General features: G+C 39.3%; 1 protein-coding gene and 1 long non-coding RNA gene across 4 annotated transcripts; both read left to right on the top strand.

Moving 5' to 3' along the window:
- The first annotated feature begins 2,445 nt into the window (after nt 1-2,445).
- LOC103724380 (transcription elongation factor 1 homolog) lies at nt 2,446-4,775 on the top strand. Of its 3 annotated transcripts, none has more exons than XM_026800525.4 (5): nt 2,446-3,770; nt 3,873-4,005; nt 4,125-4,195; nt 4,308-4,329; nt 4,432-4,775. In XM_026800525.4, the coding sequence occupies exons 2-5, from the start codon at nt 3,893-3,895 to the stop codon at nt 4,508-4,510; spliced, it is 285 nt and encodes a 94-aa protein (XP_026656326.4). In that variant the 5' UTR covers nt 2,446-3,770; nt 3,873-3,892; the 3' UTR covers nt 4,511-4,775. The 3 variants fall into 3 exon arrangements, with proteins under 3 accessions (XP_026656326.4, XP_008813834.3, XP_008813833.3); XM_008815612.6 differs by having other exon boundaries at nt 2,474-3,770; nt 3,839-4,005; XM_008815611.6 differs by having other exon boundaries at nt 2,475-3,770; nt 3,859-4,005.
- A 2,056-nt stretch (nt 4,776-6,831) lies between these two features.
- Nucleotides 6,832-9,828, top strand: LOC149767929 (uncharacterized). Its single transcript, XR_016399790.1, has 3 exons — nt 6,832-8,570; nt 9,226-9,550; nt 9,683-9,828. It is a non-coding gene; the product is annotated as an uncharacterized LOC149767929 (long non-coding RNA).
- The last annotated feature ends 17,963 nt before the right edge of the window (nt 9,829-27,791 follow it).

Here is a 27,791-nt window from a genome sequence, read left to right as displayed (position 1 = left end):
ATTACAATCACGATGAACATAATAATACATCTTGGAGCATAATTAGAAATGTTCTTTTAGATTTTTCCTTTGAAACGATCTATAGCTACGCATTTCTTTGTTTGATTGGGATTAGAAACAAAAAGAGTGCACTTTCATCTCTGATAGTCTTTTGCCCATAAGGATTATTCATTCTTTTTCTCATTTTCATCTTCATTTGAGTCATTGAGAATGTCTTTTTCCATCAGGATTCAACAAAATATCATGAGAATGAACAAAATAACACGAACTCTGAAGTTGATTAAACGGTTATTAGAACTGTGGTAAGCAATACAAGAATCAAAAACAAAGTCCATATTTCTCACCCGGCTACTTTATAAGCTGAAAAAAGTTATATTTTGATAGGAAACTGTGTAGAATAAGAAAGGGAATATAGTATATTGCTATGGCACATGAACAAAGCATGGTAAACAAGGAAACATACATGACTATGGGTTGTGATTTGTGAATAATCAAAAGCAACATCGATGGCCATTTGTCCTCCTATCAGTCCTTCACTGATTCTGCAAAATATGCAGAACAAGTTGTTGCTAGATGCCTGCATATAATTCGTACAGAAACCATAACAAAATGGAATGCAAATCATATTCTCTAACACAAAATTCTTCTCTGAAATCTTTTCTGGTATCTCAGTCATTGCTCTTGATATCCATTTAGACATCTTCTTCTTTTCCTACTTCAATCTTTATCAATGACTTTCTGTTCATCATCCATTGTCTTGTCCCTTTCAATCAGCAACATTCCAAATTTTGTTTCAATCAAGTTGGAGGAATCCAACTATCTTATGTGGCGATTAATCGAGTTTATTCTTATTAGCACCGACTAGATGGGCTATGTTAATGGGCCAATTAAAATACCTCCAAAAACACTTCAGCCTTCAAATCTATCTGAATCGAAGGAAAAAAAATATCCAGAAGCATCGCATGGAGAAGAAATCATCAATTTATGAAAAGCGGCAGCAATGCAAAATTGATGGAAAGTCTTTCTTCTCAACTACTTAGTCTCAAGATTGTGAAAGAAGCTTGTGACACTCTTGGAGAACTTTTCAAACAACAATCAATGATTAGGAAGCCTCTTCTCCCGGAACAGCCGCAAAAAGTCAGCAAGGGCTCTTTATCTGCTATCGACTATACAACAGATCAAATACCCATCAAACTCTCTTGCTGCCATTGAAGAAAAAGTGTCAGATTTTCATCTTGTGACTATGAATGGATTAGGATCAGATGATGAACACTTTGTTACTGTCATTGAAAACTGAGCAAATTCACCCACATTAATGAGCTTGATGCTCCATTACTTACATATAGGCAATGGCTCAATCAGTATCCATCTTCAGTTTGGTCATTCCATGATCTAGCTGACCGCTCTACACTATAATTCTAACTCAAATCAAGCTCAAAAGAGGTCGAAATAGTGACAAAAACAATATCATAATATACTATGTGATGAGCAATGATCATTCAAATCAGTAAAATAGCATGGGTTATCAAGGTGACTGAAGTCGATCTTCCCCAACTTGGACTCCATCATCCAACAATCAGATGAACAACTAGTGATCTAACACTAATGTGGCAAACAATATTTCTAGTGGAAGTCAAAATCAGTAGTCTGTTCATTGTCTGATCTTTAAAAGGAATGGAGACTCCACAGACAAGATTATTTTAGATATAGTCAAAGTCCCAACAATTTACAGCCAGCATTTGTAGGCATGCAACTCAGTCCTCAACATGTCTCTTATATATATATAGTTAACAACCACCAGACAATCAATCAATGGGTAACTAACTCTGGAGCCACCTGCCACATGACTTTAGGTTCTAGCTTTGCTGCAACAGTCTCAAATTTATACAAGAACGGATCGGGTCTCTATGGGCAGTGTTAAGGGCATGTATACCTCTCATATTGGTTGAATAAAATTGCATACTCCAAGGTCTGATTTAAATTTATTCAATGTGCTGGTTGAGCCACAACTCAAATAGAATTTATTATCAATTTCCCAACTCACATTCGAGAATAATTTTTCTGTTGAATTTTTTTCTTTGGGGACTTTGTAGTAAGGAATTACAGATCAAGGCATCGCTTCTGAAGGGACCAATTGATGAAGATCGGTGCACTCTTCCAATGCAACAAGACATTAGTAAGTGCAAAGAAGATCCACGTAGGAGGCGAAGCACCAGGTGAATCGAAAACATTTTTCTTTAAAGCACAATGAGGCATTAGATTACTCTGAGTTTTTTGATGTTAATAAAGTTTGTGAATCTTGTCAACTTAGAGTATGAAACTTCCTTTGAATGTTTCTATGAGACAATCTCTCTCTCCATTATATTTAGTTCATCGTGATGTGTGGGTGACAGCACCTATACCTTCATTTGGAGGCTTCAAACGTTATGTCCTATTTGTTGATGATTTTGTAGATTTGCATGGAATTATCCAGTGGATTAATTCCAAAATAGATACCTTATCATGTTTTTGACATTTCAAGACATGGCTGAAATATATTACAGGGTAGTCCTTTCCAAGATCTCCTCTTGGCTCTGGCGTTTCATCCCTGAATATAGTTCTCTAGAGGAGATGTAATCTGGATGTGCCTGGCTGCCATCATAAAAGAGAGAACAGAGCCCGTCGTTGCATCGGGGGATTTAAATATCCAACAAGTACTAGATTTGCGATGCTTCAAGCAGTTGTTTAGCATGCTTTGTAGACTGACTGGTTATGGGTGGGAGTCTGTTGCTTTTGGGGTTTTGGATGGCCATCTTTAATCATGGGTCTGTGGATGCCTTCTCAGTGGCTGATTCGTTGATTGTGTTAGTGAGTTTACACTGCCAAGCAGAATGGCAACCACCTTTGTTTTCGGCAAAAAAAAGAGGAAAAAATGAATACAGGCTATTCAGGCTACTTCATTCTCTTAGTTGAGTCTGAGGTCATAATGAGCAAGAATTTGATCAGTTATTTTGAGATAAAAATTATGCCAAGCTCTACTTATTGGCCAGGTATTGGCAGTTGTTAATCCCATTTTTTTAAAATTTATTTTGAACTAGCTGTTTTCACTTCCACCAACTTGTTTAACAAGTCCCAGAGTACATACACATTAAAACCATTTGAAACCAAGGAAAACCAAATACTGGGTTTTGATCCAACATTAGCCAAACCAAGGAATCAAGAGAAACAAGAAAACCTTTAGGGAGCACTCAACGGCCCCTGTTATGGTTACAGTAGGGGCAGATGAATTAAGCTTACATCCAGCTTATGTTTGTCACTTCCATGGAGCTGGCTTTGGCTTTGGCTTTGCCCTCAGCTTTTCCAGAACCATCCTGAAGAAAGAGAGAGCCTAGATTCACAGAAACAAGCCTGTGAAGTAGCAACCCAGATGAAGGAAAAGAGAGAAGGATGATAGCTTCAGGGTTTTCGGACTCCACGTAACGAGCAGAAGGATGATCGCCCTTGGCTGACATTGACAAGAAGAAAACAGAGGAGTCAGAGTCCTACTAGGAAGACTGGATGCTGGCATTCCATCGCAACCGTCAAATGCTACAACTAGCCGGTTTCTCCGGCGGGCCGTTGTACCTTTACGCGTATCTTACCGAGTCTCCAGCGGTCATCCCAGTTCTCCGAGTCAGAATCGAAGTCCTCCTTTTCCTTCTTATAGAGAGAGAGAGAGAGTGCCGAGAGCAGCGAAGCAATAATCCTTCTCTCCCTGGGCTCAAGACCAACAATCCTTGGCTTCTTGAAAGGTAAAGAATTCTACTCCTCTCATCGTCTCCTTCTCCACTTTATGATTCTTGTCTCTTTAATTTACCAGGCTCTCTTTCTTGAGCGTAGTTTCTGATCTCCAGAAACCCTACGTGTTGAGAAGATGGGTAAGAGGAAGACAAGGCCAAAGGTAGTTCCCAAGAAGCCCCAGCCTAAGCTGGACGTGAGCTTCACCTGCCCTTTCTGCAACCATGACAAGAGCATCGACTGCTCCATGTAAGTGACCTGTCTTGCAGCTCTCCTCATTCTTGGGTTCAGTTTAAATTAATATTGCGGAGGAACTTGGTATCCATATTGAAACTAGAAGAAGCTGATGGGTTTTCTTCGTCGCTCAGGGACATGAAACTGAAGACTGGGGAGGCCTACTGCAGGGCCTGCAAAGCAATCTATATCACCTCCATCAACCGTAAGTTAATCCTGATCACTTTTTCTTCATTCGTTCATTGATCTCAACTACATGTATTGATCTGCATGTAATTCTAACATTATTTAATTTCTTGTCTTGGTTTGATTGGCAGATTTAACAGAGCCCATCGATATGTATGTTCTCATGGCACAATTCTTTTCCAATGATTCTATTGTCAATATATTCTTGAAGTTTTACTAATTTTTGCAGTGGTTTTGTGAATCTTGGCATGACAGATATAGTGAATGGCTCGATGAATGCGAACGGGTCAACGGCAGTGAAGATAACTCGAGAAAGAGGCCTCGCAGTGCTTAACTTCACAAGATTTCTATGTTGTCTCTGATGGAGCATTTGTCAATTATTGAACCAACCTCGTCTTCTTTTGGTTGATAAGCATGCAATTTTTTGATATTTTCTTTATATTTGTCAGCAACTGGTAGAAGTGTTCGAGATGTTCAATTTGGAATACAAAGTGGAAAAAATGGGAATAATTTAACTCAAAAGAAACTCAATGTTGTTGCTGTTTGGAGTCTGCATAAATGTGACTGTGGAAGTAGGAAAGTATGCAGAATTAATATCATTTATATTTCATTTTCTTTGGGGCGGGGGGATGATGATTTTAACAGCATCCAAGAAGTTTATCTGGGATCCACTGTTCTGATCAACTATATTTGCTAAAACTCACAGTGAGATTGAGAGCTTATGCAGTATCACTGTTGAATACTTCATTGTCAGCAACCATGGGTTAGTCTAAATGAGTCCGATAACTTGGTAATCAGTTCATCTGTGGAAGGGATTTGAAAGCACAGGGTTTGAATCAGGACAATTTCCAACACGTTTTGTTGTAATTTTGTAAATCGAGTCACCTTCGCCACGAATTTTGAATCCAGCTGAAATACATCACCTATCCAACCAGAGCTTGGTGCTCTACAGATTCTCTTGTGTTGGTTTAAAACCACGGATGCTGTAAAACCAATATAGATGTTCTATGTTTGCTTACTTAGGCATCTAATCTAATGGCTTACTTAGAAATTGAGCTGGTTCTTTGATTAAGCTTCCTCATGAGCTATGCCACACTTTATTTCAGCTGTCTTAGTCGGTCGCGGATTTTGGCGGATTATTGAACCTCATGAGCTAGGAACTGCTCAAGATTCTGCTATGTTTTAAATTTTCTAGTTATTTATAGCAACCAAATGGAATGGGCTGCTCCAGTATAAAATATACCATTGGTGCTAGTAACTGCACATGAATCAGTAAGTGATTTGTATTTTCAGAACTAGCACCACAAGAAAGATATGGGCGATGACTGCCTAGTCTTCCAGCTCGTGTTTGAAAGTATTTCAAGTGTATGAAATATATCCTTGGTTGCCTCAGTGCATGCAAATGGGCAGAGGTTCTGATTTCAGACGTAGAAAGTAGTACTTTCACCATATCTTTTTCTTTAAGACACATTATCATTTTTGTTAAGGATATAAACTTTGAATTGATCGCTGGTCTAGCTTTTAACCTCTTGAAAAACTACATAGCGTTTACTAGGACGTAAACTAGACAATGCCTGCAGATAAAATCAGCTTAAGAACTGAGCTATCCATCACTTACCTTAGACTGCCATTTGTAGAAGGCAGATTTTTTTTAAAAAAAACGAAGATTGGTGTCTCATCGAAAAAGTTGATAAGAAAACGTGTGCTTGGAAAGGAAGGACGACTGAAATTGTTAAACTCTGTAATCTCGGCACTACCTACTTATTTACAGAACGATTTATTATTATCGTGGAGCTTTTTACGATAGAATGGAATAAAAGAGGTCGCAGATCATTGCTTATGGACTGAAGGAAGGTTTGTAAATCAAAGGATGAAAGGGGTCAAGGGATCAAAGATATTACTAATATCAAATTGGGATGGCCCTATCTCTAAGGAGAAGATGTTTTAAAGGAAGTAGCATGCTATTATCCCATAAATATGTAGCTAAAGCCTTTTGGAAGAAGATCTCTTTCATCTGCAGAGGAATGTGCAAAACATTACCACAACTTTGGAACATATTGTGATTTGAGATAGAAAACGCTAAAACCACCAGATTTTGGGAAGATGCATGGCTCAGCAACACTTTATTAGCAACTAATGGACCCAATATCCATATGGCAGCGCGGAAGACACAAGTCACAAAAAAAATGCATGCCTAGAAATTCAATCTTAGTAAAATTAGATATTTAGTGGCATGCCAAGAAATTCAACCATACTAAAATTCAGTTTTTAATAGTAGGAAAAAAGGTAAAAAATTGCGTGCCCATATAAAAAATGGATAGGAGAGAGAAAAATCAACTTCACTCTGAAATTCAAAAAAATAAAAGAAAAATCTTCAAAAATATGCACATTACGCAGATATCATTCTTGTAAAATATTTTTTCATAAAAAAAAAAAAACAAGCCCATTTAACATACAGAGTTGGCAACTGTAGATGAGGTGATGGCAACCAATTGTTGGCAAGGGGTCAGTCACAGTGAGGGAGCAGGAATAAGAGGATGAGAGAGAGCATGAGATCGAAATGAGCTTGTTTGACTTTTTTTAATTATTTTATTTAGTGGACATGTGATAGGTTACCGTTGCTTTAATCTATATCTGAGCTGGTAGATCAGATCTAGGGATTAATTTCTCCTCACTACATTCCCCGATCCTCTTCTCTTTATCATCTTCCTTATCCACTTCTCGGATCCTCTTCCTCCTCTTCATCATATTCTTAATGAATTACATATAGTTTCTCCCCTATAAGGACTTGGAAGGACCACTTATGCTTGGTGAGAAGCTAAAGTGCCGCCATGGATTGCTTTTACTTAAGGATGGAAGATGACGAAGAAACCTTTTGGATTGAGGAGCTTAAAGAAAGCATCTCGGTCATCTTTTTGTGACAGGGACTTCATCTTGCTTCAAAAGTGCAGGCAGATGGATGCCATGCTCCATATACTATTCAGATACCATGCTTTAGATCAGGTGATTGGGGGAAGTGGATGGTCCCAGGGAGAGCCTATTAGGCATGAAGGCATATTTGGAGCATTGAAGAATCTTTTATTTGTAAGGGGACAATGCCACCTTTTATCATCACCTTCACTGAATTTGATCAAATGCGATTAGGATTTGGCTTTGGGATCTGTTGGGGGTTTTGATTTCTTCCATTGATCCCCAATTCTTTGATCCGAGGAGGAAAGAGATAGAACAAGAATTATGAGGAGATGAAAGTTAGAAGTAGTCCTCTCTCTCAATCGGTCGCAATTGCTCCAAGCCCTCCTTGCCCTAGCATTTCTCTATGCTGCTGTCGTCTTCTTCTATAAGTTTTCCTTCCTCTCCCATCAGATTGCCACCTTCGTTGCCGATGGTTAGTGGTAGGTTCATTGATGGTGGTGATATTATGATGTATAGGGTCTGGTCCATTGACCAGCTTATAAGCGCGCACAAATTTTAGCTTGGGATCGAAGGAGGAAAAATTTTTGAATCTCACATGGCTCGTACATGAGACGGAAAAAGTAGACTCTAGAAAGGAGTTTGTCTCATTCCCTGAAGGCATCCTACTCCTAAACCCCGATCAACTACCGGCAAAACCCCTCAAATCTCTCTTGATTTTTCATTTAGCGTGCATGGCGAACCACCATTGATTCGCCATCGGAACGAGATAATCCACCCCCAACCCCTCTTCTATACCTATCTTCGAGTTTCTCAATCGTTGTTGACGGCTCCATTAGTTCGATTATTGTTGAAAAGTCACTGAATTTCTTTTGAAATAGTGTCTCCCCTATTTCTTTTTCTTCCACACCGCCGCTAGCCACCGGCCGTGGCTTGTCATCTAGGTTGTCATTGTTACTGCTGCTGCTGCTTTCTGGAGGTCACCACTATAGGGGTGGTTGGCCCTAGAGGCCCCTTCCTTTCTCTCTTTTGAGAAGAGAACCATGGGTTTCTCCCTATCTTGCCTTGTCTCTCTTTCTCTCTCTTGCTCTCTCCTCTCTTTCCTCTCTCTTCTCCACTCTTTCTCTCTCTGCTTTCTCTCTTTCTCTCACTAAATATCTTATGGACCAATGGAGGATCCAAATATCTAGGTAAACCCAAGTTGACAAGTGACCCTTGGAGGGGTCCTTGGCCAACATCATGCGATGAAGGGCATCGAGTCGGTATTGTGTAAGCACGAGTCTCGAGCCGATATTGTGCAACCATGTATTTATCCATCTATAATATTCAATATTAACCATGGTTATTTATGATTAATCTGAGGATGAGACTTGATCCTCTAGGGGATCTAGGCAAGATGCTGCTAAACTGGACACCCTGCCTTCGAGTTCATAAATCAAAAGGTGGATTGATGTTCGTTGTACTTGAGTCTAAGATTGGTACAGGTAAGAATTTATGTATACAATCACCTATATGAATATAAATTCTTTTGTAACATGTATCGATGACTGAATTTTTGCATCATTTGCTATGTAATTGTTGATTGATTTTTGATCTAAATATATAAATGTATATTTATTTATTGTATAGACATATCAAATATCGATGATTAGTTGCTTGGAATATATTTTGGTTGTTTGGAATATGATAATGGATATTTTTGAATTTGGCCAAAATATAATATAAAATTATATTTTCTTTAGCATGGATGAAATTGAATAATTTGAATGCTGAATGAAAGAATTTGGACTAGACATGTTATGGATTGCTAGTTATGGGCCAAATCATGACATATTCACCACCACGGGCTGAATTGTAGATATTATGGTTTTCCACCATCGGCCGAAGCATGGATGTTTTGGTTACTATAGGCCGAAACACAAATATTATGGTTTGCCACTATAGGCCGAAATATAGATATTATTGTTTGTCACCATAGGCCGAAGCATGAAATTATGGAGCCTTATCCACTGTAGTGGAGGCCGAGGATATACATCATAGTGCATATATTGTGAAGATATTTTATTGTTTTTTTGCACCAATACATAATTTTCATATTGTATGATCAATGCTTACTACATAAATGCTTGTTTGTATCAGGTGGGTGGCTGATGTTGAGCACGAGAAGGAAGCTAGCGCCACCAAATATGTGTCCTCCTTTTGCAAGCGAGTGATGTTGGGAGCACATGAGAGAAGACCTACAGAGAAGGCAAAGGCCATATCATGGCTTCACAAGTGATATAAACATGCAAAAAAGAAACAATAGGTCAGGAAGATAGGTGAAGCAAGTATGGCCCATGCCATTACCAAAGAGGACTCGCATGCTCAGTCATCTTATTTGATGGAGCTTACTACATCTACACTTATGGAGCTCCACAAGTCAGTTCCAATACAAAAAGATTTGTCCACTCTCCCTCTCAGAGAGGTATAGAAATTTGTCATATAATTATTATGTTTCCCTATGCATTTTGGTAATTTTGTATCGTGTGCTTGTAATATCCACTAATCCTGTACTTCGCTAACTATAAATGTTTTCTTATACTTGTGTCACTCTTAGCATATCAGAGATTCCACTATATTCATAGATGTTGAGAGATCGGTGACATCAGAGAGGCCAAGACAAATGTTACAGAAGCAAAAAGATATACTCACTTCGTGCTCTAAAGCAACAACTGATTTCCTCCTTGATGAAGATCACTTTGTGTAAGTTAATTGTATATAGATTTGTATTTCTTATTCTTAACAATACATTGTTCTTTTAATAGATGAATTCATTATGCAGCAACACCATCTGGAAGGATGTAGATACCTCCAATCCTTTGTGCACTAGTGATGCCACTAGATCAGCTCCTTCACAATGGGCCACTACGTAATGATGTATGTAAATTAATAGCCTCTATCACATTTAGTCTTATCTTTTATTATCTTAACATGTTCGAGAAATCAATCCAATCTACATATGCATAGTCAAAACCAGTCCAATCTAAGCCTAAATTTTGATGTGGAGGACAAGCATGCATCATGAATAAACCACAAAGCTGGAGAAACAACTTTGTATCAGACTATACCAGGAGATATTCAGGCGTCCTAGTGAACCAATGCTAGAATAGCCGATCTCATGTGCGGTGATGCACAGACGAAACAAGTCCAACCTAAGCCTAAATTTTGACATGGACAATGAGCACGCATTACAAATAAACTACAAAGCCAAAGAAACAGCTCTGTATCGTAATGTATCGGGAGATATTTGAGTGTGGCAGCAAAATGATGCCATATATAGCTGATCTCATATACGGTGATGCATAGTTGAACCAGTCTAGTCTAAGCCTAAAGTCCAACATGGGCGATGAGAATGCATCACAAATAAACCACAAAGCCAAAGACATAGCTCTATATCAATGCGTACCGAGAGATATTCGAGCGTGCCACCGATGCCCGAGATAGCCAATCTCGTGTACGGGGATGTATAGCCAAAACCAATCCAATCTAACCCTAAATTCTAATATGGACGACAAGCACATATGACAAATAAACTATAAAGCTTGAGAAATAACTCCGTATCAGAAGATATTCGAGCATGCTGGTGGTAAATTATCTGTATACTGTGGTCTCTTAACTGTGTACTATGGTAAATTATCCGTGTATGGTGGTATCTTAACTATGTACAGTAGTCTCTTAACTGTGTACTATGATAAATTATCTGTGTATTGAGGTCTCTTAATTGTGAATTATGGTCTCTTAACTATGTATTATGGTAAATTATCTATATGATGTGGTCTCTTAACTGTGTATTATGGTCTCTTAACTATGTATTATGATAAATTGAATTATATGACCACATTCTCCTCAATGCTATTTGTGAAGTATATGTTAAATAGAAACTTAAATTGTATACTATTTAACAAAAAAGTAATCATTAACATATTATGCACATATACTATGTCATTCTCTTCTGAAAATTTAATAATGCAATTCACTATATCAGAAAATGAAGCCTTTAACTTACAATGTAAAGCACATGAATAACAAAAAATTGGAGATATTTTCAGCTTAAATTGAAATTTCACACCATTTGAATAATTTATTGTGCACATCATATCTACAAATCTACTTCTTAGAAAACAACTATTTCCATATTATTTACTCGATAACCTTATTACGAGTCTTTCTATTGTGTCAAAGCTTTTTGCACTTGCCCACATTTCATATGTCGTAATGACTCCACAGGTGAAGATCTTCTCTTCCTTCTAAGCCTATATGGACGAGTTTTTTTGATAGGAGATAGAATATGAATCTTGTCTAAGGCATTTTAGGGATCCTCGATATTAGGAATTGGATTAATATCTTCATTACATGCTACTCTGTACATTTCAGCCTAGAACCAATTATCAATGAAGTGGTATAACAATCTATTGGTCTTCTCAATGCATGCACATACATGCTTGCATAGCATGTGGAAGATTCGCCACTCGCCATAAGAGCAAGTACATTCCTGGAGACCAACCATGCATGAGTAGTTTGTATCCTTTATGTCATATATCATGATGCTTGACGTAAACATTGATAACCTCTACCTGCCTTCTGCATTTTTTTGCAAGACTTTCTTAGGATTGGGGCATAGATGGGCTTGACTACTGTAATCTCGATTCCGCCATTCATGCATTAATTGCATTATTTGGAGCTTAATATGGTCAACCATATAAGGTACGAAAAGATATCGACCCCTATAATCCAACTATTAAAACACTCTGCCACATTAGATGTCATATTTCAGAATGGAACCGGAGGGGCTGCATTTGCCCAACGCTCTAGTTTTGCATGCACGAGAAAGTTTTTGTGAGAACCCGCCCATGCCGCAGAAAATTTAAAAAAATTCAGATGGCAACGGAATAGGCATAAGCGGGATCAATCGTTCATCCTATGAACGTTGTTCAATAACCGTTCGTAGATAGATTAGAATTAAAAACTTTTAAACTAATTATGAAGATCAGATCTTCACCTTGTGCGGGTAGATGATCACCGCAAACTGAAGTTCGTGGTTTAGGATGAAGGTTCGCTTGAAGTCGTTCACGTGTCCGGCCTCTAAGGGTATCCACACGAAGCAAAAATCGATCCTAGCTTCTTTGTCTCCCCGGGGTGCTAGCTTCCTTGCAGAGACAACTTTAATGGCTGATCTCCTCTCTTTCTTTCAACTCTTGAATGTGCTTGAAAGGAGGAAGAAGAAAGAGGGATAGAGGAAGAGGAACGAAGCCCCTGCAGCCTTCTTTTTCTTCCCTACGTTGGAACCAAGGAAGGAGGCCAAGAAGAGGAGCACGCCTCCTCTTCTTTTCTTTTTGCTGATGGCGGCTGAAAACCCAAGAGAAAGAGGTGGCTCACGGCTGGAAAAGGAGGAAAAAGAATGCCCTAGGGGTTGGCCCTTTACAACACATGGAGCTCCTACATTTTAGGAGCTTCATGTTTTTCCTTTTGGAGCCATGAAGAGGGGCGCACGCCCCTCTTCTTTTCTCTTTGATTTCGGCCAAGGGAGGGGGTTCTCCTCATCACGCATGCCCTAGTTGATCCAATCAACTAGGGTGTGGGGTCTAATGTAAGGTGGTCTAGTCCTGTTCCAAAAAGGATTAGGTGCACCTATTTGCTTTCCCTTCAAATCCTAATCTAATTAGGATTTGATTGAACCATAACTCAATTGAATCCTTCAATCCTAATCAAATTAGGAGTCATCATAATTCATTAGATTAATAATTAATTAGGACTTAAAAAATCCTAATCCAATTAGGACTTATTTAATTTTAGTCCTAATCCAATTAGGACTCTAATTTGAATCCGAAGTCCTAATCTGATTAGGACTCTAGAAATCCTACTCCAAGTAAGAATTCAATTTTAATTCAAAACTCCTAATCTAATTAGGATTGTAGGAATCCTATTCAAGTAGGAATCCCAGTCCTACTCCAAATAGAATTTTCAGTCCTAATCCAATTAGGACTCTAGGAATCCTACTCGAAGTAGGATTTGTGTTTAAGTCCAATTAATTAATTCCATTGTTCCTTCTTCAACTGATTATCAATCGAATTGATTACTTGTGATTCCTAATCACGATTCAACCATCGGATTGGTCAATGCCTCTAGTGTGTGTGACCCCATAGGTTCTATTCTGACTAGTAGTGAGATATATTGTGATCTCTATCACAATAACTCCTTTCAATGGGTCGGAACGATTCCAACTCTACTCATTAGGATTTATCGATCATCGAGATAATCCCTGTGAGTCCCACCATCCACCAGTGACACCTAGCAGCATGTAGTAGCTACCCAGCAGAATAGAATGATGAACATCTAGGTGCAGTTATCGTGTGATACTCCTTCTATCGTGGATCCCTACTGGGCAGAGGTCATGGACAACTCGTCAAACCCCATCGCCTGTCATATGTCAAGATTTATTCGACTTAAGTTCGAGAGTGGAAAACTCTTTCTCCACTGTACAATCTGCCCCGGCCGAGGTCTTACGAACTCAGTCTTATAAATTACATAGGATCTCTCTTTATTTATCAAGGTCGATAGATTCCTTATAGGTACATACCCTACTCCTATAGTGAACCTACTGCAGCCAATCTACACTGCATGGACCCATATGGCTAGAGACTATGTATGTGTGATAAGTGCTTAATAATCTATAATTTAGTTATCTTTCCATAGCACTTATCAATGTTTTTAAACTGATAAATATATATTTTACCATAAAATTAAATAAACATTGAAATGAATTTAAAATATGGTAAGAGGTAAATAATTCTTTTCTCAAAACAGACTCTAAACTTGTCTCTCTCCTGATTATAATCTTTCATGAAAACATATAAGGAGGAGATTGTGTTGACCCGATTTGGTAACCTAATGGAGTTGTAATCAAGCTAAGGCTATAATTAAATGGGTTTTTGGTCCTGATTCGATCGAAAGTTATAATTAATTATAAATGGGGCAAAGGTTTGATTAACCCTTTTTATTAGGTCACGGTCCGGTTTTTAGTCTTATCTGGTCGAGTTCGATCTGAAGCAGCTTAGCAAGAATTAAATGACAATGAGCTCAAGGACAAGTCAACCATCATGACCCACCTCAAACCCAAAGTCAATTCCCAACCAATTCGTTATCTGCCTTCATATAAAATTTATAATAATAATAACTAAAAATTTACGATTCACTGTTCATATAAACAGTGTCTCGTTAAAACACTGTTCATATGAACAGTGTTATAAAAAAAAAATAAATTAAAATGCCGAGAACACTGTTCATATGAACAGTGTTCCGTAAAAACACTGTTCATGTGAACAGTGTTCCGTAAAAACACTGTTCATGTGAACAGTGTTAGAGAAAAAATAAATAATACATAATAAATAAATAAATAACAATAAAAAAATAATAAAAAAAAGGCTTGGCCACTGTTTATCTTCTTCCCCCCTCCCCCGCAGTGCATCCGGGCCATTCCCCTTCTTCCCGTCGATTCCGCCTCGTCCTCTGCCTGTGACGCAGCCCGCAGCCGAGATCCAGCTCCGCCATCAAGCCGCGTCGAAATCCCGGCGTCTCCCCGTTGATCCCGCGGCCACCCACCATTCGGAGCGATCCTCCCAGCCGCATCAACCGCGTGCCATCCGCCGCCCGTTCCACCTCCCAGCAGCCGGAAGTCACTCCTCCGTGATCAACGCTCACAGCAGCCTCCTCCGCCTCAGCCCGCAGTAGCCTTCATTGTCATCCATCGCACCATCCCGCGATCCGCCTAGCCGATTCAAGGAGTGTCCTCAGCTGTCCAAATCCGGATCCACCTCCCGCAATGCAGTCCGAAAATGCCTCCTCTCAGCCCGCGCCTCCTTCATTCCGCGATCGATCCCGGAGCTCCAGCGATCCCACCAATGCAGCCTCCGCGTCCGGACATCCCGCGACCACATACCCCGGCTCCTCCAGTGATCCAAGCCGTCCGGATTCGAGGCATACTCAGCGGCTGCCCTCCCCCTCTACCGCGTCCGCCCTCTCCTTCCGCCCATAATCCAGCCATCCACGCAAGCTCAGGCGATCTATAAGAGAGGGGAGGAAGGGAAGAAAGGGGGAGCTCGGTTTGAAGAACAGGGGAACCCCTGTTTCGGTGAAGGAAAGGAAGAAGAAAACCGAGCAGGAGAGATAAAAAAATATAAAAAAAAGAGAAAGGAGGGGGGAAAGAGAAGAGTTTGTGATATTTTGGGAAGAATGAGAGGTGCTCAATTTCATTTGAAGATGGGAGGTCGTCTGGAAGCCATGCTCGGCTAAACATCTAGTCTAGGGCTGGATGAAGCCCTAGCAATGTATCAGGGCAATTGTAGTTCTTACTTTTTTTTATTATTTTGGAGCTTGTTTAAATTCTTATTTTCAATGAAATATTTCTTTATGATATTTAAATTTCGAGCATGCTAGTTACTAATCATGTTTGCTAAAGTAGTCTAAGATGATCCATGCCTAGGAAGATGAAGTGTGCTGCATCCTAGATTAGCATACTTAGGTAGACACTTCATGCTACACCGAAGATGGATCTTCCTAACACTCTTTATGCTTTTATTTTAAAAGGCTTGTAGCCAAAATTGCATGCCTCTCCAAAAGACAAAAATTAAGAACACAATTCTTGATGCAATGCTATGTGTGGACTCGAGTCTCGTCCATCCGTAATGAAAGTGATGTGTATACTGATCTCATCGGGTCGATCACCGTCCTCGTGATGATCCATCGATCAGGAGCATTTAGAAATTAATCACCAATGATACATAGCTCAAATTCTCAACTCTTAAGAATATGCATCATCATCTTATTAATTCCTTGGACGATTCATAGACACATAAACAATATGAATGAAAAAGATGCCTTTTATTTATTCAATAATAAATAATCAAGTACAAAATTATGTCCCAGAATTAATAATGTGTCAGCCTTATTGGCTTCTAGGGCATATATCTAACAATTTTCCACTTGCACTAAAGCCAATCAGTCATATATCTAAGCCCCATCTTCTCAAGGTGGGCTTCAGTCTTCTGCTGACTCAGCTGCTTAGTGAACGGGTCTGCCACGTTATCCGTGGAGTCTACTCTCTGCACCTCAACATATTTCTTCTCAACGTATTCGCGTATGAGGTGATAGCGCCGCTCTATGTGCTTCGACTTCTGATGAGACCTTGGTTCCTTAGCAAGAGCTATGGCGTCATTATTATCGCAGTAGAGTGTTATGGCATCTGATGTCATCACATCCAATTCTGCAATGAATTTCTTGTACCAGAAGCCTTCCTTAGCAGCTTCAGATGCGGCGATGTATTCAGCTTCCATAGTAGAGTCAGCAATGATCGGTTGTTTAGAACTCTTCCAATTCACCGTACCACCATTGCATAAGAACACATATCCGGACGTAAACTTTCTATCATCGACATCTGTCATGAAGTCTGAATCTGTGTATCTTTCTACCTTTAATTCTGATGCTCCTCCAAAGACCAAGAACAAATCTTTAGTTCTTCTTAAGTACTTAAGAATGTTCTTCACAGCAGTCCAGTGCTCCTCGCCTGGATTTGACTGATATCTGCTAGTGACACTCACTGCAAGTGCTATATCAGGTCGTGTACACAGCATGGCATACATGAGGCTTCCTATTGCTGAAGCATATGGAATCTTGCTCATGCGTTGGATCTCCTCAGATGTGTTGGGGCACATCTTCTTTGAGAGATGAATTCCATGCCTAAGGGGTAAGAGACCCCTCTTGGAGTTTTCCATGTTGAACCTCTTCAGTACCTCCTCTATGTACATCTTCTGTGATAGACCAAGCATCCTTTTAGATCTATCTCTATAGACCTTAATCCCCAAAATATAGGATGCTTCTCTAAGGTCTTTCATGGAGAACTCTTTTGACAACCAGACCTTGACCGAGGTTAGCATGGGAATATCATTCTCAATCAGGAGAATGTCATCTACGTACAGTACGAGAAAAACGACAGCACTCCCACTAACATTTTTATAAACACACGGTTCCTCTTCGTTTTTGATGAAATCAAACGTTTTGATTGCATCATTGAAACGAGTGTTCCAACTCCAAGATGCTTGCTTTAGTCCATAAATGGACCTTTGCAGCTTGCAGACCTTGTGATCTCCATCACTGAAAGTGAAACCCAAAGGTTGTTCCATATAGATATCTTCATTAAGATATCCATTCAGGAAAGCAGTTTTCACATCCATCTGCCAAATTTCATAATCATGAAATGTTGCAATGGCAAGCAGTGTACGGATGGATTTTAGCATGGCTACAGGTGAAAAAGTCTCCTGATAGTCAATGCCTTTGCGCTGACTATACCCTTTCGCCACAAGCCTTGCCTTATAGGTCTCTACCTTTCCATCCGAATCTATTTTTCTTTTGTAGATCTATTTACATCCAATAGGTACAATACCTTCTGGTGGATCTACTAAGGTCCAGATATGGTTGGAATGCATGGAGTCTAACTCTGACTTCATGGTTTCCAGCCATTTCTCGAAATCGATATCTGATATCGCCTCATCGTAGGTTTTGGGATCTTGTATTTGTTCCCTATCTCCCATGAGAAACATTTCCTCAGTATCCTCTTCAAGCATACCTAAGTATCTATCAGGAGGATGGGAGACCCTACTTGATCTACTAGGTGGAGGGGGGATAATGTGTACTGGCTCTATATGAATGGGTTCTATAGGATCCATGACTCGTTGCTTTTTAGAAACTTTCTCTTCAAGCTCAATTTTTCTCCAACTGCCTCTATCAAGGATAAATTGTTTTTCCAAGAAGATGGCATGTCGGCTCACAAAAATATTGTGATCCTCTGAGACGTAAAAATTGTATCCTAAGGATTCTTTAGGATATCCAATAAAACGAGCATTTATGGTCCCTCTAACTTGTCTGCCTGTAGTCGCTTGACATGGGCCGGACATTCCCAAATCTTGAGATGATCAAGACTTGGTTTCTTACTATGCCATATCTCATACGGGATGGTAGGAACGGATTTAGAAGAAACTCTATTCAATAAATAAATTGCTGTGAGTAAGGCATCTCCCCAAAGAAACATAGGTAAATTAGTGAAGCTCATCATGGACCTGACCATATCCAATAGAGTCTGATTCCTCTTCTCTGACACCCCGTTGAGTTGAGGTGTACCAGGAGGTGTCCATTGTGAGACTATGCCATTTTCTTTGAGATAGTCCCAAAATTTTCCACTAAGGTATTCTCCTCCTCGATCTGATCGAAGAGCCTTAAGAGATTTTCCAGTTTGTTTTTCTACTTCATTTTTGAACTCTTTGAACTTTTCAAAAGATTCAGACTTGTGTCTCATAAGATACACATACACATATCGTGAATAATCATCGGTAAAGGTAATGAAGTATGAATAACGTTTCCTTGCTAGCACATCGAATGGGCCACACACATCTGTGTGTACTAGGGTAAGTATTTCGGTGGTCCTCTCCCCATGTCCTACAAAGGATAATCTAGCCATTTTTTCTTGAAGACAGAACTCGCAAACTGGATATGACTCGAAAATCAATGAGCCGATAAGCCCATCTTTCTCCATTTTTTTCATTCTGTCTTCTCCAATATGGCCAAACCTGAGGTGCCACAAATACTTTTGGTTTATCTCATCCCTGGATCTCTTGGATCCTTTGGCATTCACTTCTTGCTCAGAAACATTCACAAACTCATCCATATGTAAATGATAGAGACTGTCAATCATAAAACCACGTGCGACTATTTTATTTCTGAAATAAATAGAACAATAGTCTTTGTCAAAAGTAAAAATATGACCATCCTATGCTAGACACGAAATAGAAATCAAATTTCTGCTAGCAGCAGGTACATAATAACAGTCTTTAAGTAATAAACTAAAACCAGACAGTAGTCGCAGAGGATAGGTGCCCACGGCCACAGCAGTAACTTTTGCTCCATTGCCAACTCAAAGGATTACCGCACCTTCTGCCAGCCTTCTACTTTCCTTTAGATCCTGCATGGTAGTGCATAAATGAGCACTAGAACCAGAATCTATAACCCAACTAGAAGTAGAAGAAACCGTTAGATTAGTTTCAATTACGAGCAAGTCTATACCTTCTGAATATGTATCTCCCTTCTTGTTCTTCAAGCTCTCAAGATATGAAGGACAGTTTCTTTTCCAGTAGCCATCGACATTGCAGTGGAAACATTTTCCTTTGTCATTAGCCTTTTTCTTTTGAACTTCCTTCTTTGGCTTCTTGTCTTTCTTCTGCTTCTTTGCAGGCTTCTTTTTCTTCCAAGTAGACTTTCTCTTGGAACCAGAAGTTAGCTCAGCAGCAAGAACATTGCCCCTTGAACCTTTCAAGGCTCTCTCAGCAGTTACCAACATGTTTAACAGCTCAGTCTTAGTGCATTCAATCTTATTCATGTGGTAGTTTACTATAAACTGTCCAAATGAATCAGGAAGGGATTGAAGGATCAGATCTACTTGCAATTCCTTGTGCATGTTCATACTGAGCTTCTCAAGCTCTTCTAGGTCCTTGATCATAGTCAGACCGTGATCATGGACAGACTGCCCTTCGCGCATCTTTGCTTTGAAGAGCCTCTTGGACACTTCAAAACGAGCTGTGCGACTCTGCTCACCATACAACTCTTGCAAGTGTGCCAGTATGTCCCTAGCAGTCTTCATATTCTCATGCTGGCATTGGAGTTCATTGGACATGGATGCCATGATGTAGCACTTGACTCTAATGTCATCATCCGTCCATTTTTGATGCGTCTCACGCTGATCATCAGTAGGACATGCTGGTAGTCTGAGAATATCTGTTTTGAGTATGTAGCCTAATTTCTCACAGTTCAAAACAATTTTGAGGTTTCTAAGCCAGTCCTTGTAATTGGTTCCAGTCAATCGGTTGGTCTCAAGTATACGGGTCAAAGGATTTGAAGCTGACATTGCGATCTGCAGAGAGTAAAGATTCTAGTTAGACTTTGTACTTGATCTAAATTTGTTCTAAGGTCTTTTAGAACAAATGTTCCTCCCACTATTTTTTCGAATCCCTTACACTCTCCCGATAGGAAAACGAAAAACCTTCGCGACTAGGATTTCTAGTGGGTACTACAGTCCCACCGATTTATATGGCACCTCACCTAACAGTTATTGGTGACACATAAATAGATGAGTGTACAACTCTTGTACAATGCTTCTCAAGCATATTGCAGTGCTACTTGGTCTCTAAGCCATGAAGACCTCACCTAACAGTTATTGGTCCCATTTTATAGTTAAGTCAGACCCACCGTATAACCGTAGAAATAAAGTCGTCATTGGGTCCTCACCTAACAGTTATTAGTGCCCAACCCCACCTTTACCCTACAACATCTTATGTCTATAGAGAGGTCCAGCCCCCTGATGCAACTTGCCTACTGTGTCCAGCCGAGACAAATCAACATCAGAAAGACCTTAGCAGCTCTACTACAGTGAAAGACCTATTGACTTAATATTGGTTAATCATGTTTTAGTGTTTGCAACCTTGAGCTCTTCATAAGAGGTAATCGAATAATTGGCCAGGTAAGCAGGTGGGAGGCTCCCCTTACTCAGAGAGTAAGATCCTAATTAAGTAACCACCTTTTATGCTTTCCTAGACACCAATTAGATCAATTAATCTAATATGACTTGCTCAGGTTGGTTCATTCTTGACTTGATTGAGGAGGTTTTAGTTTAGGTCTCATTGGGTTTGCTACATCACATGTAAACCTATCTACCCCGCTTTCATTCACATCACATGCAAACGGCACATCGCAGGCAGTTATAATCGCAGCAATAAATAAAGCTAAACTTTAAATAGGTGATGATCATGGATTCTAATTAGGTCATATTACAAGCACATGCACGTCAATCGATCAGCTGGTCTTCAACTCTTGAATTGGTTCCAAGCCTCCTTGATTCGATCCTTGACCAACTCTTGATCCAATCGCCATCAACCGCTTAGATCACCGTTCATCTCATGCACTATCTTCGACTTGATCGTTGACGTACATCACATCACAGAAATACAACCAGATATAAAATAAAAATAATAATAAATTATATTTCCTTTTAGTAGGCACACAGGCCTCTCAAAACATCAAATAAGATGCATGCAAGCATCTGAAAAATTACATGACATTACAGATCACATCGTAGGTCATTACATTTGATACCAAAAGGGTTTGAATCCTATGATCATCACCACATGCAGCAATTATACTTTTTATATCTGAAACTTAATTCATTATGTTATGACTTAGGTTGCTGATCATGCTAATCATGATTCTAAATTTTGTAATCCCATTAACAATGCAATTAGAATCATCAATTTATCACATAAAAATCAGCATGCAAAAATCAGCAACCCTGAAAAATCTGCATGCAGAAATTTTTTAGCATGCATAACCTTTTAAATTTCAGATCTATCAAGCCTGTTTATAATTAATTCTAACCTTAATCTACAAGGCCTAGGCTCTGATACCACTGTGAGAACCCGCCCATGCTGCAGAAAATTTAAAAAAATTCAGATGGCAGCGGAATAAGCATAAGCGGGATCAATCGTTCATCATATGAACGTTGTTCAATAACCATTCGTAGATAGATTAGAATTAAAAATTTTTAAACTAATTATGAAGATCAGATCTTCACCTTGTGCGGATAGATGATCACCGCAAACTGAAGTTCGTGGTTTATGATGAAGGTTCGCTTGAAGCCGTTCACGTGTCCGGCCTCTACGGATATCCACACGAAGCAAAAATCGATCCTAGCTTCTTTGTCTCCCCGGGGTGCTAGCTTCCTTGCAGAGATAACTTTAATGGCTGATCTCCTCTCTTTCTTTCAACTCTTGAATGTGCTTGAAAGGAGGAAGAAGAAGGAGGGATAGAGGAAGAGGAACGAAGCCCCTGCAGTCTTCTTTTTCTTCCCTGCATTGGAACCAAGGAAGGAGGCCAAAAAGAGGTGCACGCCTCCTCTTCTTTTCCCTTTGCTGATGGTGGCTGAAAACCCAAGAGAAAGAGGTGGCTCACGGCTGGAAGAGGAGGAAAAAGAATGCCCTAGGGGTTGGCCCTTTACCTCCTTACAAAGACACATGGAGCTCCAACATCTTAGGAGCTTCATGTTTTTCCTTTTGGAGCCATGAAGAGGGGCGCACGCCCCTCTTCTTTTCTCTTTGATTTCGGCCAAGGGAGGGGGTTCTCCTCATCACGCATGCCCTAGTTGATCCAATCAACTAGGGCGTGGGGTCTAATGTAAGGTGGTCTAGTCCTCTTCCAAAAAGGATTAGGTGCACCTATTTGCTTTCCCTTCAAATCCTAATCTAATTAGGATTTGATTGAACCATGACTCAATTGATTCCTTCAATCCTAATCAAATTAGGAGTCATCATAATTCATTAGATTAATAATTAATTAGGACTTAAGAAACCCTAATCCAATTAGGACTCTAATTTGAATCCGAAGTCCTAATCTGATTAGGACTCTGGGAATCCTACTCCAAGTAGGAATCCAATTTTAATTCAAAACTTCTAATCTAATTAGGATTGTAGGAATCCTACTCCAAGTAGGAATCTCAGTCCTACTCCAAATAGGATTCCCAGTCCTAATCCAATTAGGACTCTAGGTATCCTACTCGAAGTAGGATTTGTGTTTAAGTCCAATTAATTAATTCCATTATTCCTTCTTCAACTGATTATCAATCGAATTGATTACTTGTGATTCCTAATCACGATTCAACCATCGGATTGGTCAATGCCTCTAGTGTGTGTGACCCCATAGGTTCTATTCTGACTGGTAGTGAGATATATTGTGATCTCTATCACAATATCATTTAAAACTCCTTTCAATGGGTCGGAACGATTCCAACTCTACTCATTAGGGTTTATCGATCATCAAGATAATCCCTGTGAGTCACACCATCCACCAGTGACACCTAGCAGCGTGTAGTGGCTACCCAGCAGAATAGAATGATGAACCTCTAGGTGCAGTTATCGTGTGATACAGTCCTTCTATCGTGGATCCCTACAGGGCGGAGGTTATGGACAACTTGTTAAACCCCATCACCTGTCATATGTCAAGCTTTACTCGACTTAAGTTCGAGAGTGGAAAACTCTTTCTCCACTGTACAATCTGCCCCGGCCGAGGTCTTACGAACTCAGTCTTATAAATCACATAGGATCTCTCTTTATCTATCAAGGTCGATAGATTCCTTATAGGTGCATACCCTACTTCTACAGTGAACCTACTGCAGCCAATCTACACTGCATGGATCCATATGGCTAGAGACCATGTATGTGTGCTGTCAAACTACAATAACCTCACTGTGAGAGTAGCCGAAGCATCGCAGGTCAAAGGACCAGTCACACTACTGCAACATCAAGCAAGTCACTGACGAGTGGATAGACATCCAAGTGATTTCTTGTCTTGGTCACGCTCAGTACTCTTGTTCTTTAACAAGCACCTGCACTATCACTTCAGTGTCCCTACACTGTGGACTCGAGTCTCGTCCATCCGTAATGAAAGTGATGTGTGCACTGATCTCATCGGGTCGATCACCGTCCTCGTGATGATCCATCGATCAGGAGCATTTAGAAATTAATCACCAATGATACATAGCTCAAATTCTCAACTCTTGAGAATATGCATCATCATCTTATTAATTCCTTGGATGATTCATAGACACATAAATAATATGAATGAAAAAGATGCCTTTTATTTATTCAATAATAAATAGTCAAGTACAAAATTATGTCTCAGAATTAATAATGTGTCAGCCTTATTGGCTTCTAGGGCATATATCTAACAGTTTCTTGTTCCGGAGGCTTCTAATATAAACTTGCTAATTAGCTTCTGGAAAACATTCAGCCTTGCAGTCTATGCAGCAATGTTGAATAATCAAGTAGCCTCTTCCTCTCAGCTACACGATAATGGATAAGGACCTGCATTGACAATTATAAAAAGATCATATATGGGGCCAACAATATCATAGTAAACTTAATTATTAAGATTGTAGCTTAAAATTTAGAAAAATGATGCTGCAAACCTGATTTTGAAGTTGTCTTTCATGTGATGGATACAATATGAGTGGTAACTGCCAAAAAAGTACTTAAACACTATGATAAGTTCATGATGTCTATTTGTCTTAATCATAAACTGCTGACCATAATAGTCACTATAAGTATGAATAACTTTCTCCAGAATTTGATAAAGCCACTTTCAATTGTCATTAGTCTCTGCATCCACCACACCGTAAGCTATGGAGAGCATATCATCATTCGTTTCTTTGCAAGTGGCGTCAAGTAGTACACCTCCATCCTTATGCTTTATAAATATTTCATCCATGAAAATTAGAGGCCTCCTGTCACGACCCCCGCCCCGCTTCCGGCGGGCCGCCGCGACGGTCCTAGGGTGCGGGTAGGCATAAGGCCACCAGCCACCACGTAGAACCCTACTACCTATCAATCATCAATAAATTCTGAAAAATTTTGGCATGATCCATGCACAAAATGATCACCTTTCCTATAGTGATCTGTCATGATTATCTCAATACATACAACAACACTACCTGTCAGAGCAGCAATCACATAATCTGTCACATAATGAACCTGGACAATGTATATCAATACATCATCACAGGCATATAACTCATCTGTATAAAAATCTGGTTTCCATTCCATCCATGGTCAAACCCATATCCACAATAGGATCTATGACTGTTACTATACACTACATACAACAGAAAGTTTATAATACACCAAAAGGTATAAACCTCTATCTACAGTATACTATGGAGCGGCACAACTAGCAGGCAACTACTAATCCTGCTCATCTCTATACAATACCTGCCCTGCAATCAAAAACACCAAACTGAAGAGTGAGTATATAAATACTCAGTGAGTGGAGTAGTGAGTACTATGCATATGAGATAGAATATAATCATGGCTCGAGATGAAATCTCAAGATCAATAATAAGATGAACATGAACTCAACATAGAGAATATGGAGTAAATCATCAATATCACCACAATCACAATTAACTCATCTGGAGCACATATGGAATAATCAAGTAAACACATATGCTACTCATAAATTGCTCGACAGATCATAATGCTCGAACATACAAATCAGGTGTCAATATGCTGAAACATTGATAAATAGCTATCGGAAGGTGGATCTTACGCTCCAGACGAACCACAATAACTCCCTACTGCCATATGCATGCATAAAATATGACACCACACCAATATGTAAATCAAGGTATCAATATGCGAAGTCATCACTAAACAGCTGTCGGAAGGTGGGTTTTACGCCCCAGACGAACTACAACTACTCCTTACTGTCACATGCATATGCTGGATAAGATACCACACTGATCATGTAAATGCTGGCTAGTATCCAGAACAGAAATCTATAGAAACATCTCACATCTATATACTAAACGGCACCTCGCATGAATTCTACATCCACGAAAAGCCATACTGCACCTTGCGGGGTCTTACTATGCCCGGCGGCAAGCAGAATTTAAGTCGTAGGACCGACCGATCCTACGCCTAGGGTCGTGTCCCCCCTAGGAAGGGACTGGGCTCCGCCCACCCAGAAGGCTACTATGTGCACACAGGCCGATATTCAACCCCATCGACTATAGGTGTTCTGTAGATACTGCCAAGCCATGCATGAATGCCATAATGCACCCTCCCAATACTCTACTAAAAATGAGCATAATCAAGACTACCACTCACTCGGCCACGACCCAATCATAACTAACATCAGGGTTGGGAGTGAGGAATTCGCCGAAGTTGAAACTTCGACACAATTTTTCCGCAGTACCGGAAAAACTTGTCGAAATCCAATTCTTCCTCTTTTAACCACCTCTACAACCCTTATCCGACCCCTCTAGACTACATCCACCCTTTGTATAGTCTAATTTCATCAAAATACTAGGTAGGGATGGGTATTTACCTTTTTCTCTTTGGAAAATCGAGGTCTTTGTGTATAGGGGAAGGAGACCTATGTCTTTTCCTTCAGCTGGCAGCGCAACCGGGACTCCTCCCTTTCCTTCTCTTCTTTTTTCTTTCGGACTCTCCCTCTCCTTCTCTTCTTCTCTCTTTTCTTCTTTTTTTCTCTCATTTTCCTTCTCTTCTTCTCTCTTTTTCCTTCTTCTTTTCCTTCCTTTCTTTTCTCTCTGTGATTCTTCTTCTCTGTCGCCTAAGACTCCCTTCCTCTCTCTCTGTTTCATTCCACGTCTGAGACCAACTCAAAACCCTCCAATTAAGTCACATCAAGTACTATTCACCCTTTGTTTAATATTATTAAATTTTCATTTTACCCCTAACACTTCAACATATCTACTGTTATGCCATTAACTTTTGACTTCTTCCAATTTTACCCCTTATATCAATTTTTAAGGACTATTCTATCCTTTTTTATATATAAAAATTTTTTTTGGGGTTATTACACCTCCATCTTTCTATGAAACCCATGATTGAAGCATGAAATGAAATGAATAGGCATGTAAATCGATCTTCATTGGTTTCATACTCAATTATGCTGTCGGGATTGGTCTGAAGAATAACATCGCAATACCAGCATATCTGGTCATAAGATAGTGACCTATAGCCATAAAGCTTCTTCATAGCCACCTCTTTTCCATGCCAAGCTTGATGATATGGCAATTCCACACTACATTTTCAACAAATATCCTTTACCATATCAATCAGCCTATATAATGGCATATTTTAAAATTTTTCTTTAATAATATTTGAAACCCAATGTTTTAAAGTCTTAGAATGAGACTGAACTTGCAACCCTCTTCTGCATGTATGCTCACTGTTCATTATTTTAATTACAAACTTTTCTTGATTCCCAAGTCGAGAAGCATGAATACACCATCCACATTCTTCATATGCACATTCCATGGTCACTTGTTAATGATTATTCTTCACAAATACAAAATCTCTCCAATTTGCAATGTTGAAGTTGTGAATTATGTCACAAAAGGTTTCTACATCCTTGAACTCCTCACAAACACCCTCTATAGTGCTTTTCCAAGCATCCAAAGTATTTTTTTGACTTGGTTCCTATTTGATTGTGGCTTTTGTTTCTTTGACAACTCGACTGAAATTACTTGAGCTGCCAAAAAAGATAAAATGCAAGGAGCTACTCTTTAAATCATTTTTGCAATGGCATGTACACTCAATATTCTGGGATGGGCCGCTATCCTTGCAATATAAAAAAAATTAATATATTAGCAATCAATTTTGCACTTAAAATAGATTACACATACGCAGATCATAATTTGTATGCATGTACAAGATTTACTAGATATGCACAACAATATTAATTAAAACTAAGAATACCAAAATAAAAAGGAATACAAAGATCTCGTGCATTACCTCATATCGATTACCACATTAGTAGCTTCAATCAAGCATGAAGAATGACTAATAACCATCTCAATCATAGCAATATTTAACTTAACATGTATTTGATGCATATATTTAACATTCTTATCGCCCATGAGCATAACAATCATTCTGAAATTATTTGGAATATAAAGCTTTACTTCTATCATCATAAGAGATAGATGCTTCCATCTTTCCACTATTTTATTGTAAATATGATCAAGATTTATATCTTCAGAGATGAAAATAATATGG

Source organism: Phoenix dactylifera, chromosome 3 (genome assembly GCF_051530095.1).
Source record: "Phoenix dactylifera cultivar Ajwa chromosome 3, Ajwa_hap1_PhDact_Kaust_v1.1, whole genome shotgun sequence".
Classification (NCBI taxonomy): domain Eukaryota; kingdom Viridiplantae; phylum Streptophyta; class Magnoliopsida; order Arecales; family Arecaceae; genus Phoenix; species Phoenix dactylifera.
Note: the sequence above shows the minus strand (reverse complement) of the source record. Positions and strands in the feature narration are given on the sequence as shown.

What these genes read in the sequence shown, in the direction of transcription:
- LOC103724380 (XM_026800525.4), top strand. Translation starts at nt 3,893, where the DNA reads ATGGGTAAGAGGAAGACAAGGCCAAAGGTAGTTCCCAAGAAGCCCCAG. An exon ending in AAGAGCATCGACTGCTCCAT is followed by an intron (nt 4,006 to 4,124) that starts GTAAGTGACCTG and finishes TTCGTCGCTCAG; the next exon opens with GGACATGAAACTGAAGACTG. An exon ending in TTAACAGAGCCCATCGATAT is followed by an intron (nt 4,330 to 4,431) that starts GTATGTTCTCAT and finishes TTGGCATGACAG; the next exon opens with ATATAGTGAATGGCTCGATG.